The 15,003-nt window shown below is 43.9% G+C and overlaps 1 protein-coding gene across 3 annotated transcripts; it reads left to right on the plus strand.

Moving 5' to 3' along the window:
- The first annotated feature begins 411 nt into the window (after positions 1-411).
- Positions 412-14,128, plus strand: LOC147437670 (acetyl-CoA carboxylase 1-like). Of its 3 annotated transcripts, none has more exons than XM_086487165.1 (32): positions 412-569; positions 1,799-2,168; positions 2,333-2,539; positions 2,617-2,778; positions 2,880-2,972; positions 3,675-3,770; positions 3,851-4,024; positions 4,103-4,196; positions 4,368-4,555; positions 4,642-4,692; positions 6,310-6,349; positions 6,459-6,583; positions 6,672-6,788; positions 6,877-6,951; positions 7,120-7,176; positions 7,259-7,363; positions 7,437-7,523; positions 7,623-7,814; positions 7,974-8,162; positions 8,255-8,365; positions 8,468-8,560; positions 8,642-8,818; positions 8,920-8,997; positions 9,078-9,200; positions 9,282-9,554; positions 9,638-9,930; positions 10,058-10,295; positions 10,377-10,687; positions 10,782-11,001; positions 11,089-11,271; positions 11,358-13,481; positions 13,664-14,128. In XM_086487165.1, exons 1-32 carry the CDS (start codon positions 427-429, stop codon positions 13,727-13,729), a joined length of 6,855 nt encoding a protein of 2,284 aa, XP_086343291.1. In that variant the 5' UTR covers positions 412-426; the 3' UTR covers positions 13,730-14,128. The 3 variants fall into 3 exon arrangements, with proteins under 3 accessions (XP_086343291.1, XP_086343292.1, XP_086343293.1); XM_086487166.1 differs by lacking the exon at positions 412-569 and adding an exon at positions 888-1,132; XM_086487167.1 differs by lacking the exon at positions 412-569 and adding an exon at positions 1,243-1,374.
- Positions 14,129-15,003: the final 875 nt, after the last annotated feature.

Consider the following 15,003-nt stretch of genomic DNA (forward strand, 5'->3'; position numbering starts at 1 on the left):
AACGTTGATGCCAGCAAGGATTGAACCCTCCCATCCGCGTATTGGAAATTAACACCTCAGCTGTGATCTAACCACTGCGCGCACGAGAAGAGTTTGCCTTAGGTGCAACTTTGTCTTTTTTATTGGGGGTAGAGAGGGCTCTCCTTTGGGGACCGGCCACTTACTGGCTCCTCTACCCTAGGCTGATGCTCGAAGGCGAGGGTAAACTCTGCCAAGTGAGAACTCTTAAAAAAGTGTGTGTGTACACATGAGCGTATGTTGGACCTTGGCAACGTGCGTGTGCATGTGTCTTTGTGCAATCAATTGACAAAACTACGTATGTGGAAACCATAGAGTGTGTGTACACTGCAATAAAGAAAAACTGTTTGCGCGCAAAAGGTGTGTAGAGAGAGAAATCTATTGATTAACCTTAAAAAGTATGAACGAATGGTCAGGGCCCTCGGGGGTTGGCTATGGAGAGTGGTCATAGCACCAAAATGGGCGATGGAGGTGGCCAGCGGTTTGACGAGGTCAGACCAGGGGAGGCTGCTGGAGAGGGAGAAGCAGGGACGCCTCTGTTGTAGACGCAGGTAATAAAACACCCACCTCCATTTTAGCTGTTTGGCCGGTAAATCTGACCTTGTTCAAGGCGATGGTGATTGAGCCACATCTAAAGTAGTGGTCTGCCGCTAGTCTGCGCTCTCTCTACTCTCTCTCTCTCTCTCTCTCTCTCTCTCTCTCTGCGCTCAGCTCTCGAAAGTGCAAAGTCGCCCACCTACTTCTCGTTTCTCGCCTTCCTGCTGCGAGTGATATTCCTTGTGTTTCTAAGGACTCCTTTCTATCCTCTTTCACGCTTTTGGTTTTACTTTAGCTGCGACAGTCGCACACGCCCACTCTCTCTCTCTCTCTCTCTCCCTCCCCCGTCCCCCCGTTCTGCTGAAAAGTCTACTCTCTCTCAATGTCGGGTGCCCTTGCATTTGTTTGTATGTGTCTTTCTCCTCGTGTTTAATTGCCTCTTTAGCTGCCCCAATTTTGCTTCATTCTTCCATTCTTCTCTTCCCCCACGTACAGTGTTTGTGCGTGTGTGTAATCATTCTTGCTCGTATTCAGCTCCTGCGCTTGGATCCCCACCGGGAGCTGCTATCAGTGGAAGGTACTCACTGTTTTCTAATTGAGAGAGAGAGAGAGAGAGAGAGAGAGAGAGAGAGAGAGAGAGAGAGAGAAATGATATGAAATGAAATGTTATATTAACGTCTTCTAATTGAGAGAGAGAGAGAGAGAGAGAGAGAGAGAGAGAGAGAGAGAGAGAGAGAGAGAGAGAGATTTGGTCAAGCAGTTGGAATTCCTGTAAGGTGCTAGATCAAGCCATTAAACAAAGAATGCCTCCTGATGTGGGTGGGGTTTTCAACTGAACTCTTGACTTATGCCTGAGTAGAGTTTCAATGTAATGAACCCACACAAAGTTGCGCTCTGAGGACAAATGAGAGATCACAGATCTTCTCTGCTGTTTTGTAGACAATTGAGCGCAAATTTATACCTTCACAAATCAACACATTGTAATAGCTGGATTCTTTTGCACTGAAACATCAACACATGGCTTATTAAGCCTCTTTCTTGCTACCTTTACTCCTCGATTCTTGAAGAAACGAGCTCATCTTGATGTGGCAGCACCCCACAAAGCAGAAAAACCCCAGTGCTTCAGTGTAACCTAACACATCCAGATGCATGTTGTCCGCTTGTATCAAAATATGTGAGACCTTTGGAGTGTAAGCTACAAGGTATTGAATGCCCTCTTAATCCAGGTTCTTTTGCTGTTCAGATTTTTTGCAAGCGCCACCATGGGCGGCGTAGTTGGTGAGGGTTGGAACCCGTCAAATGGGAAGCCTTTGATGAAAAATGCAGCTGTCCAATCCCAGCTAGAAGAGTTTTGCAGATGTCTTGGTGGCAATCGACCCATCAACAGTGTTTTGATAGCAAACAATGGGATGGCAGCTGTCAAATTCATGCGCAGCATCCGATCCTGGTCATATGAAACGTTTGGCACAGAGAGAGCAGTGCTACTGGTGGCCATGGCAACTCCAGAAGACATGCGTATAAATGCAGAACACATCCGCATTGCTGATCAGTTTGTGGAGGTTCCCGGAGGAACTAATAACAATAACTACGCAAATGTGCAATTGATTACAGAGGTTTGTGCATAGTGATGAATTGTGTCTGCTCAAAGAATAACTACATGTACCCTTCTGCATGCATGCACATAAACGCACATGTATCCATGTGATCTTGTTTGCATAACACATGCAACTGTGTTCAGCTCATGACAAGAAATTTGGTGAATCACATGGTTATGCAGGTAGCTGAAACAACTGGAGTGTCAGCTGTTTGGCCTGGATGGGGCCATGCATCTGAAAACCCAGAATTGCCAGATGCTTTGGAAGCTTGCGGAATAGCTTTTTTGGGTCCTCCAGCAGCACCTATGGCTGCACTTGGAGATAAAATAGGCTCTTCCTTGATTGCACAAGCAGCAGGGGTGCCCACACTTCCTTGGAGTGGTTCACATGTAAGATTCTTGAGATTAGGTTTGTCCTTCTAATGTTGAAGTCCAACACCATCTAATGTAGAGTTGCACCTTTTCAGGTAAAAGTGCCCTTTGAAGTGTGCAAGGAATCCATTCCTGAGGACCTATACAAATCAGCCTGTGTATATACCACCGAAGAGGCGGTCACTTCTTGTCAATCTGTGGGCTACCCTGTCATGATCAAGGCGTCTTGGGGAGGTGGTGGAAAAGGTATTCGGAAGGTTAGTCACAGATCTTCTGGCAGACATTGTATCGTTAAAGGTTTGCATTATATTGATTGCAATTCAGTAAGCTTGACGTTTTCTGTTATTGTTGGAGGTAGGTTCACAACGATGATGAGGTTCGAGCGTTGTTCAAGCAAGTTCAAGGAGAGGTTCCTGGATCTCCAATTTTCACAATGAAAGTTGCTTCCCAGGTAAATTTTGGATCTACACACCTGCCTTTCATAATGTCTGTTGATGGTTTTGAAGCTTTTAAGCTTTTTAAGTGACGGGGTTCTGATTTCAAGCCTAACGTGTTCTACTCTATGTGAGTGTGCTTAATAAGCACCAGTTGATACCTCTAAACCTCATAGGAAGATAACTTAGTTCCTTTTTTGTTTTTCCCTTTAAAAGTGTGCTGTGGCAGGAAAAAGAGCGTATCAAAGCCACATTTTAGATAAGCTATGTTTAGTATGAATCAGGTATGACAAGGGTTTTTTGGTGGAAAAGGAAGTGGCTAGGATCCGTAATATGGTTATGTGTCCTTAATGATACCATTTAGTTTTTGGATTTCTTCAAGAGTGCTGCAAAATTGTGGCATCAAGAGAAACGAGCAATTGGCCAGAGTTGCAACTGTTCGCTCAGCTGTTTTTTGAGATATGCTGTGGCAGCTTGAGTTTTGAAACCAAAACTACGCTGCCAAATTTCAATGGTTGGAGGTATGGCTGCAGATTTTATATCTGATAGGTTTTGCCTTGAGCACTACTGTAATATATATAAAATCAATTTTTTCTGGTATCATCAATCTTTATCAGATGTCGCCTAGGCTAAGTCACGGTGGTTGCTTCACATAAGCGTCTCTATATAGTACTGTTTCCGGTTCCATAACTTCGCTCACAATTTTTTTGTGGAAGCAGAGTAGGCATTTGGAGGTTCAGCTGCTCTGTGATCAATATGGGAATGTTGCAGCGTTGCATAGTCGTGATTGCAGTGTACAGAGAAGGCATCAAAAGGTGTGGCCACTTGCTGGAACTTTACATTGAAGCCCTTGGTCTTGAATTGTTCTAACAGTGTTGTTGTCGATAATATGTAGATTATTGAGGAGGGTCCCATAACAATTGCTTCTCCTGAGACTATCCATTTTCTGGAACAAGGGGCTCGCCGTCTTGCAAAATGTGTCAACTATGTGGGAGCTGCAACTGTTGAGTATCTTTACAGCATGGACACGGGCGAGTTTTACTTTTTGGAGCTTAATCCACGTCTGCAGGTGATACGTGGACCTTTTGTGCTTATTATCAGGTGAATTTGAAGTGGTGTTGTGGCTAACAAATCATTTTATGCTTAGGTTGAGCATCCTGTCACCGAGTGGATAGCTGAAGTCAACCTGCCTGCGGCACAATTGTGTGTTGCCATGGGTATCCCGTTGTGGAAGATTCCAGGTATGTCAATTGGCAAGTTGTGCATGTCAGTGTGATTTGTGCAGTGGAAAACTGAGCCGCCTTTCTTTTTATTGGTCGATAATATGAGGTGTTTTGTTTTGATAGGTTGAAGATATTAGCAAGATTTTGCATGCTTATAGATTATCTTTTTTTTACTGTTCGTCCTTCCAGAGATGAGGCGTTTCTATGGAAAAGAGGAAGGGGGAAGCTACGATTCCTGGGCAAGAACTGGTGAGAAAGCAACCGAGTTTGACTTTGATCAGGCTGTGTCAGTCAAGCCCAAAGGACATTGCGTGGCAGTACGAGTAACTAGCGAAGACCCAGATGATGGTTTCAAACCCACTAGCGGCAAAGTTCAAGTACATTAGTTGTCCAGTACGATTAGAACAGCTGAATATTGATGCGTTTTTATCTATTAACCTGATGGGTTTGTTCATGTTCTCAGGAGCTCAGCTTTAGGGGCAAGCCAAATGTCTGGGCGTACTTTTCGGTGAAGGTATGTGACATTAGGCAGGGTTTTGCATGTGTGCGCGCGTGTGCGTGTGTGAGTGAGCGAGCGAGAGGGGGAGGGAGTGAGGTTTCTGCAAGGTCAAAGACGTCATGAGAATCAATCACATCTTTCACAATCCACTTCGGGGTGGAAAAACTGTTATGAATTGGGAAGTAGAAGTTTGACACGGTATTTATAGAAGCATAGAGCTGATGTAATCTGCTCACTGACACAAAAATGGGCTATAAAATCTTAGCAGGCAGCTTCTATGGTAGTGAACATTAGCTTTGTTTTATAAATGTTGTGGACGTGGCCCTGAGCAGGGCCCTGAGCTGCAGAATGTCATTGCCATGGATCTGTCTACCCTAGCGGTTGGCTTGTGATGCAGTGGTCACTTGGGGTAGTCCTACAAGCTGTATGAGCATGGTGCTGTCTCTAAAGTAGTCAATCATAATCCTCCAGCAAAATGGTGCAAGATACACTGATCTCCTACCTATTGTCAGATTGTGATGATTTATCATCTTAGCCCTACCTCAGTTGGTGGATTTCAAATGTATGAAACTGTGGGTCTCGAGTTCGATTTCCGAATTGTCATCTTTAATGAAATGAAGTCTGCTAAATTGAGTTTGGGTAATGGGATTGAAAGCTCAGTTGGTTGACTCGAATGTACAGGATCAAGATGCCATGAGTTCGGTTTTCAATTTTAAACCTTGCCAATGACATGAAGTCTGCTAGTGCTGGGGACGATTTGAATGAGGGTAGCCGAACTAAGAGCCTATTGGTAGCATCGCTTGCAAATCTCTCGTTCAAGAGATTGGCTCAGTTGAGTAAATTGAGACTCGAAGCTTGTTGACTTGGAGATCAAGTAGGACTATCAGAAAGCTGGCTCCTAGTGGACAAGTATACTCGTGGGTTGGTGACCATGAAATGGGGCTTGGTCAAGATCTTAGGCATGAAGCCTATTAAATCTACCTTCTCCCCTTGAGCAATCTCTAATCTTTCAACAGTCATGATATGCCACCTATTTGAAGCCGTGGTCCCGCTAGGTAGTTGCTGATGGCTTGTGAAAGTGCGAAACTGACGTGCGCAGGGAGACTGCTATCCGTTCGTCCATGCCAGTCATATCAGTTGATACCTGCCATACATCTGGACTATCATTTCCATTTTCAGAATTTTATGTCAATGAACCACTTAAAAGTATCATTTGTTTTGCATGCAAACCTTGGAGAATATGGCAATGAACCACTCAAAGTATCATCGTTGTTGCATGCAAACTCTTAAGAGCACTTTGTAGAGAAGGGGATTTAGTATGTATTCTGAGTACTTCTCCATACTGTTATCTAGTATAACAAGGAACTATGCATAGTACAGTAGATGTACCTATCAATGTCTTGTAATGAAGACCGGGTGTTGGAGTTCATAGATGTTCTTTTTTGAGGTTGAACTGATACCTTTTACCTAGCTCTATTTAGCTTCGTAAGATATAGAGTTTGAACCTAATGGAGCCCTTGTGAAAGAGGTCCTCCAGGATCCAGGTAGCCTAAGTCCCTCCTTATAGGGAAGGAGGGAAAAAGAGTGTTTTTATTTCTGTTCTTTTACTAAACTTTTCTCTTCTTATTTCAGTCTGGTGGTGGCATACATGAGTTTTCGGACTCACAATTTGGTAAGTCATTGCACATGCCCGTGCTGATACTTAGGTGTTTAGGGTTTGAGTTTGGGGCAGCCTTATCTTATTGAGGTAAGTGAATTCAATAGCAGTACATTTATTGCAGGACACGTGTTTGCCTTTGGAGAGAATAGGGGATTAGCCATTGCCAATATGGTCCTTGGTCTCAAGGATCTTCAAATCCGGGGCGAAATACGCACAAATGTAGACTACACAGTTGACCTGATTCATGTGAGTAATCTGCATAGAGAAACGTTCATGAAGAGCTTGTTTTATGATAGGTTCCTTAAAAGTTCTGTTGGTAATATCAAATTGGCAGGCATTGGAATATAGAGAGAACAGGATCCACACTGGGTGGTTAGACAGCAGAATTGCCATGCGAATTAGAGCAGAACGGCCTCCATGGTTTCTTTCCGTTATTGGGGGTGCTCTTTGTGTAAGTACGGTTCTATTGGTTTTTCTGTTTGCCAAAGAAAGTTTCTTTCTTCTGCAGATGTTGACTACTGTGTTTCTGTCATGTTCAGAAAGCTTCAATGCTTACATCAGGAAGAGTCTCAGAGTACATAGGCTACCTGGAGAAAGGACAGATACCACCAAAGGTTCGCTGTTGAGAATGGTCAAGTCCATGCTTGGTTACTTTCTATCATGTTATTGGTACAGGGGGTTACATAAAGATAGACAAATCTTACTTGTGTGTTAGCATTGATTTTGACATGATCCAACTGCCGGTTAACAATCCAACTAATCTGACATACTCTGTGTGGCAGAACATTTCTTTGGTCAATTTTCAGATCTCTCTCAATATAGAGGGAAGCAAGTATACTGTAAGTTCCTGGATAGCCTTTGGACATAAGTGAATAAATTCCCCCTAAATGCAGTGCTTATGATTGATTGATGTTGAGCCAGATTGACTTGGTAAGAGGTGCTCTAGGTAGCTACAGACTACAACTAAATAACTCACAGGTCGAAGCTGACTTCTATACTCTTAGAGATGGAGGTCTTTTGATCCAGGTGATTATTATATGCCACAATACGGAACATTTGGCTTGACAGTTACAGAATGCTCATATAACTTTCTTTGCAGTTGGATGGAAACAGTCATGTCGTTTATGCAGAAGAAGAAGCTGCTGGCACTCGCCTCTTAATCAACGGCCAGACGTGCTTACTTCAGGTCTTTTTTAAATATCAGTAGTTATGTGAGGAGAATGAACAGTTGTGCTATTGTAGCTCTTGGTCTCTAAAGTTTGATCCACTTTGTTTCCGTGTGCAGAATGATCATGACCCGTCACGGCTGATAGCAGAAACCCCTTGCAAACTTCTACGCTTTCTAGTGTCAGATGGCAGCCATGTGGATGCTGACATGCCTTATGCAGAGGTGGAAGTCATGAAGATGTGCATGCCACTTCTGTGTCCTGCTGCTGGAACAATTCATTTCAGACTGTCGGAGGGCCAGGCAATGCTGGTATGGTTATACACAACCAGAGTTTCTTGTGGTCTAGTCAATCATTGAGCTCTTATTTTGCAAAATGTTTGTCGTAGGGCCTGAATGAAAATTTAATGGTGTATAGATTTTGTTTCAAATGGTGGCTACTATTGACTGGTTGGTGGTGTTTTCAATCAGGCAGGGGACTTGATAGCGTCGCTTGATTTAGATGATCCTTCTGCTGTGAGAAAAGCAGTGCCATATGCAGGTGCATTTCCACCTCTAGGACCGCCCACGCCTATGGCAGGAAAAGTGCATCAGCGCTGTGCGGCCACCATACATGCTGCTTTGAATGTGCTTGCCGGTTATGACCATGATGTCGATGAAGTGAGTCCTTTTTGGTATTCTTTGTGCTACCTTTAGTGAGCATTGACAGTGCTGTAGGGTTTACTAATGTTTGAAGGATTTTCTCCTTCCAGGTGGTAAAGACTCTCCTAAGTTGTTTAGATGACCCACAACTGCCTCTACTCCAGTGGCAAGAGTGTATGTCTGTTCTTGCAACTCGTCTTCCAAAGGATCTCAAGGCTCAGGTTTGCTAGTCATTATGTTAGATAAGCTTAATTGTCTCTTTCTCCATTTAAGGGTTCTAGGTAGATTACAAAATTTCTCGCTCACCTGAACTTTGTGTACAGCTTGACATGAAGTTCAAAGAGTACGAGTCATCTTTTGCTTTTGGCCTGGGAGGTGTGGAATTTCCTGCAAAAACTCTGCGTGCCATCCTGGAGGTTTGTCACGTTTTTAAAATTTTGAACTCATTGGTTAAGTGGTTCCTGGGCCACATAATGTTTCATATTTTGCAAATGCAGGCTTATGTTTCCTCTACTTCAGAGAAAGATAAATCTTCAATGGAGAGGCTTTTGGAGCCATTGACCAGTCTTGCAAAATCTTATGAAGGTGGACGGGAGGGTCATGCCTGCAACATAGTGCAGTCTTTATTCAATTCTTATCTAGATGTTGAAGAACTATTCAATGAGACTCCTGAGGTCATTGCTCTTGAGCAATTTTATCATTTTGTCTTTCTGCATCTTGATGAGATTTGCCTGTTAATATCTTTTGCCTGTTAATATCTTTTTCTTCACCACAGGCAGATGTTATTGAAAGTCTGCGTCTCAAATACAAGAAGGATCTGCTGAAAGTTGTAGACATTGTACTCTCACACCAGGTGAATCACCGTCAAAGAAACCTGCTTATGTCAAGTGACGTCTACTCAACTTAAACTGAGATTGCTTTTGCGTTGAGCAGGGAGTGAGGATGAAGAATAAACTCATTTTGCGGCTTATGGGAGCGCTTGTCTATGCAAATCCTGCTGCTTATAGGGAGCAGTTGATTCGATTCGCTGCTCTTAATGATCCAAAATTTGCAGAGGTAAAAGACATGGTTCATTTTTCCTTAAGAGAGTCCACTGAACTTGAAAGAGATTGAAGAGTTTGAATCTGGATTTTTCAGTTAGCTCTGCGAGCAAGCCAACTTCTTGAACAGACCAAACTTAGTGAGCTCCGCTCTAGTATTGCTCGGAGCTTGTCAGAGCTTGAGATGTTCACTGAAGAAGGGAGTGATGGGGTCTACACACCACGCAGGAGGAGTGCTATTGAGCAGAGAATTGAAGATGTCGTAAATTCTCCTGAGGCTGTCGAGGATGCCTTACTGGCTTTATTTGATCACAGCGATCTCACTTTGCAAAGACGAGTCATAGAGACATACATCAGGCGCCTCTATCAGGTTTGTGTAGTTTGACAGGGAGAAGCAATGATTTTAAAGTTTATGTTGGTGTTTGCAGCTGATCCCTCTTCCTATTTTCTCAGCCTCACCTCATAAAAGGGACAATTAAGATGCAATGGCACCGTTCAGGTCTTCTTGCATCTTGGCAATATTGGGACGATTCTCCTGTCAAGAGTGCCTCTATGGTGGAGGGCTCTGATAGTCTAGACACTAAACAGTGGGGGGCCATGGTCATTCTTACAAGTCTGAGTGTACTTTCGAGTGCCGTGAGCGCAGTTTTAAAAGAGGCTGCTGGGGCTGCATCAAGTGGTGCAGGAAACGCTCTACATGTGGCTCTTGTTGGCATCAATAATGCAATGAATAACCTGCAAGATAGGTGCGTTTAGAGTTTTGGTTTTTTATGTGTGGTTTTGCAATAGTTGGATGGTAGCAATTTGGCTGTCAAATAAATGCCCTTTTCTGCACTGAGTGTTGTGCCCGTTGTGCATTTGTTGTGTGGGCAGTGGGGATGAGGACCAAGCTCAAGAAAGGGTTGAAAAGTTAGTGAAGGCTTTAAAAGACGATCCTCTTTCATCATCAATCAATGCTGCTGGTGTCAAGGTTGTGAGCTGTATCATTCAAAGAGATGAAGGTCGGTCTCCCATGCGGCATTGTTTTTACTGGTCCCAAGAAGAGCAGCGCTTTGTGGAAGAGCCTATTCTTCGCCATGTGGAACCACCTCTATCGAATCTTTTGGAACTGGTATTTCTCCTCCTGTATAGAGTTAATTTGAGCAATTTTATGTTGGTTGTTGACTCCACATCTAAATTCATTCTGCTGCAGAGCAAGTTGAAGGGTTATAGCAATGTTCGATATGCTCCTTCAAGGGACCGGCTATGGCACATATATAGTGTAGTTGACAAGCCTGCAATTCGAAGAATGTTCCTGAGGGCGCTGCTTAGGCAGCCACGGCCCAGCAACTTGTTGGGAACTGAGACAGAATCATTTACATCTGAAAGTGTCATAGCAGCTCTCCAAGGAGCTTTAGAGGAGCTAGAGTTGTCTGCCCATGATGTGAAAACTCGAGCGGATTATGTCCATATGTTTTTGAGTATATTACGTTCACAAGAGATTAGAGACTTATGTGATCGCAGGTATGTGAACTAGCGTCCTTACTTGCATGGTACAACCTCTCTGCCTTGTGTTGGGAACTTTGGTCACTAATATACCTTCTTTCTTCTGGATTAGCACAACAAAGGAGCTCAGAGATAAACAGCTCGGAAAAGACACAGTTGTCAAAATTCTGGAAGATCTTGCACATAGGATACATAGCAGGTTGGGTTTACGAATGCATCGCTTGGCAGTAGCATCTTGGGAGCTTCGAGTCAAAGTCGATCTTCTTGCCCAAGTGACAGGAGCATGGAGAATCGTTGTGACCAACCCCACTAGCCACACTTGTATTGTGGAGGTGACTTTTGCCTCTTTGCTCATGGTAGTAGGCGTGTTATTTTATTATGCACTTGACACTGTTTTGCCACTCTTGCTCTTTGAACAGATTTACTCAGAGTCTGTGGATGCTGACAGCAAGTCGCTGGTCTACTTATCCCCAGAAGGTTACCCTCAGGGTCCATTGCATTCTTTGCCCCTTGATTCGAATCACAAACCTTTGGATATAGTAGAACGGAAGCGATTGGTTGCAAGAAAGAACAACACTACTTACTGCTATGACTTCCCGCTGGTAATTCAATAATTTTTGGAAGTTGCTCTTGCTCCTTTGAGCTCTGATTTTCATGGCTAATTTGGTTTGCTTGCAAATGGCCTCAGCTTTTCAAGACAGCACTATGGCAAGGCTGGGGCACATCAGACAAGGCTGTGCTTAGAAGCACTGAGCTGGTGTTTGCCGAGAAACCGAGCTGGGGAGGTGCTTTGGTGAAATCTGATCGTCCCATAGCATCCAATGATGTGGGTATGATTGGATGGATCTTTGAGCTTAATACCCCAGAGTTTCCAGCAGGGAGAGAGGTTATGATAGTTGCAAATGATGCCACTCATGGTGCTGGTGCTTTTGGTCCAAAAGAAGACTATTTTTTCAAGGCCATGACGGATCTAGCTTGTGAGAAGAAGCTTCCTTTAATTTATCTGGCAGCAAATTCAGGTGCTCGAATAGGGGTGGCAGAAGAAGTTAGGGCTTGCTTCAAGATTGAATGGTCAGATAGCCTTTCTCCAGACAGAGGCTTCCAATACTTGTATTTGACAGAGGAAGATTATGCCCGCATAAAATCTTCAGTCAATGCACATGAATTGAAGCTTGATTCTGGGGAGGTCCGGTGGGTCATTGATGACATAATAGGAATTGAAGATGGGCTTGGGGCTGAAAATCTGTCTGGCAGTGGGGCTATAGCAGGTGCCTATTCACGTGCTTACAAAGAAACCTTTACTCTGACATATGTGTCAGGACGCACAGTCGGTATTGGTGCTTACCTTGCCCGATTGGGCATGAGATGCATTCAACGAAGTGATCAGCCAATTATATTGACTGGTTATTCTGCTTTAAATAAGCTGCTTGGTCGGGAAGTTTACAGCTCCCAAATGCAATTAGGTGGACCCAAAATCATGGGTGTGAATGGTGTTACCCACCTTATAGTCGGTGATGATTTAGAAGGCGTCTCTGCAATACTGAAGTGGCTCAGTTATGTTCCACCATATGTTGGAGGGCCTCTGCCATGTATTGAACCCTCTGATCCTCCAGAAAGGCCTGTGGAGTATAATCCTGAAAATTCGTGTGATCCTCGAGCTGCCATCAGTGGGGTCCAAAGCAATGGAAAGTGGTTATCAGGAATTTTTGATAAGGACAGCTTTACAGAGACTCTAGAAGGTTGGGCACAGACTGTGGTGATCGGTCGTGCGAGACTTGGAGGCATTCCTGTCGCCATTATTGCTGTGGAGACGCAAACTGTGATGCAAAAAATTCCTGCAGACCCTGGTCAGCTTGATTCACATGAAAGGGTAGTGCCTCAAGCTGGCCAAGTGTGGTTTCCTGATTCAGCTTCAAAGACGGCACAAGCTTTGATGGATTTCAATAAGGAAGGTCTACCTGTGTTTATCATGGCCAATTGGAGAGGATTCTCAGGAGGTCAAAGAGACTTGTTTGAGGGAATCCTTCAAGCTGGATCAAACATTGTCGAGAATCTACGTACATACGAGCACCCTGTTTTTGTATATCTTCCTAAAACAGGAGAGCTTCGTGGTGGAGCATGGGTGGTGGTAGATAGCAAGATAAATCCTGATGAAGTAGAAATGTTTGCAGAAACAACTGCCAAAGCAGGCGTGTTAGAACCTGAAGGATTGATTGAGATTAAATTCCGGACAAAGGAGATTCTTGATTGTATGCATCGATCGGACCCAGAAATTTTGAATCTCAAAAGAGAGCTACGAGGAGATGTTGCAGGTGGGAACGACTCTGGTATAATCCAGAAGAAAATACAAGCTCGGGAAAAGCTGCTGCTACCAGTTTATAAACAGGTTGCTATTCGATTTGCTGAGCTGCATGATACTGCAACAAGGCTAGAAGCCAAGGGCATCATCAAGAAGGTGGTTGAGTGGTCTGATGCACGATCTTATTTCTACAAGCGGCTGAAACGAAGAGTAGCAGAAGAGTCACTTGTCAAAGATGTAAAAGCTGCTGCTGGAGGCAGCGTAACTCGGTCCTCTGCTGCTGAGCTTGTCAGAAAATGGTTTTTATTATCTAGAAGTTGTTCTTCCGAGGAAGAGGTCATGGTCTGGAAAGATGATGCTGCCTTCTTTGAGTGGTTGAGTGACAAGAAAACCTTAGAGGAGCATCTGGAAAAGCTGAGGGCCCAGCATGTAGTAGATCGGATGCTCTCTCTTAGAAGCTCGTCTACTGATCTCAAGGCATTACCTCAAGCCCTTGGGGCATTGCTACAGAAGGTGGGTTTTTTTCTTCTCTCCGCCCTTTTCGCCCCTTTGTTCATGTCTCCATCTTCTATCATTGAGATGTTAAAACTTAGATACTTACTATTACTAATATGAACCATCTATCTATTTAGAGTTCTGAACGTGTATGTATATAAAAAGACCACTGACAAAGTTTCTATATTGTCTATGAGCAGGTAGACCCAGCAGAAAAGGAAGTCCTTGTGCAGCAGCTTCAAGATGTCTTACGTGGCTGTACTTAATGTTGACCTTCGACATGGTGGTTGTACGAGAGCGGCTGTTGCCTGAAAGGTTCAAACTAAGATTGGTGCAAAACCCAGGTGGAGATTTCAGTCAACAAAACTTGGCTGTCTTGCAATTCTTGAAATATACGTTCAATTCATTTGTTTTGGTGGTGCATTGAACATCACCACTCATAGGCTTTCTAGATCGAGGGCAGCTGTTGTAACTTTTGCAGAGTGGTCAAGATTTACTGTATTATTTTTGAGCTCGGTTCTCCTACATAGCTGATAGCCTGATAGGCCAGCTGGGAATAAGGCCAGGGCTGCTGCAAACTAGCAGTTGATCACCCTTTGGCCTCGATTTTGTACAACCCAATGTAATATGAAATTCCCTGATCAAAAGTTCCTTCTGTACCTTCATATTATGGCTTGCTTGTGCAACCAAAAATCTTTGTCAGTTTACTGTTTTGTTTCAAAAATTCTTCAGAAGTTATGTACGTATTGTGTTCACAGGGTATCATGACGTGAAGTAAAACTATTTGCCCATGCAAAAGAAGATGCATTTGGGAGTCACATGAGAGAGATGTGCTGGTAGCACTTCTGCCAGAAAGGCAAGATTGTCAGAGATGGCCACAAGTTGAATTTTTGCATTTTCAAATTGACAGTATTTTTTACTAGAAAGGTGTGGAGGTTAATCTCCCTTTGGAATCTGGCTGAAGGGTAACCTGGCCGACTCATCCTCGTGATTATGTGACATCCCCTCTTCTAGGAGATCAATGGTCCCAATGAATTGGCAGCGTTGGGATTGGATGACTACCTCCTGATCCTACTTAAGATTGATGTGAACTACCTTAGTGAAGTCCATGTAAAATCATTATGAATGCCCTGTGAAATGTGTGGAACACAGACACGGGACACGTCCCGAAGAGCTGGGACGGGGCTTAGAGGGGAGTCTTGTTTCCACTGGAGGGGTCCAAAACAAGGGGACGGTGCTGGGAGGAGGGTAGTGTAGGGACAGGAAGCTCCAAAATGGGCATCCCAAGTTACTATGGGAGCACAATGTGAACTAATATTTGTGAAGAATTTGTGAACTGTGTGTGTGAATTCTGCAGGCATTTTTTGACATATCCTGACATGCTTGCACATGCCTATTAACAAGCATGTGATGCCATAATGATAACGCCTTGTTCTTGTGGTGGCGACCTTTCCCTGCCTCCTTGAAGAAAGGGTTGGTATGGCACACATTGTCCAATGGTCATGGGCCTCAGTTCCCTCCTTTTTTGGGGGGGGGGGTC

Source organism: Adiantum capillus-veneris, chromosome 17 (genome assembly GCF_014529385.1).
Source record: "Adiantum capillus-veneris isolate H3 chromosome 17, ASM1452938v2, whole genome shotgun sequence".
In the NCBI taxonomy this organism is placed as follows: Eukaryota; Viridiplantae; Streptophyta; class Polypodiopsida; order Polypodiales; family Pteridaceae; genus Adiantum; species Adiantum capillus-veneris.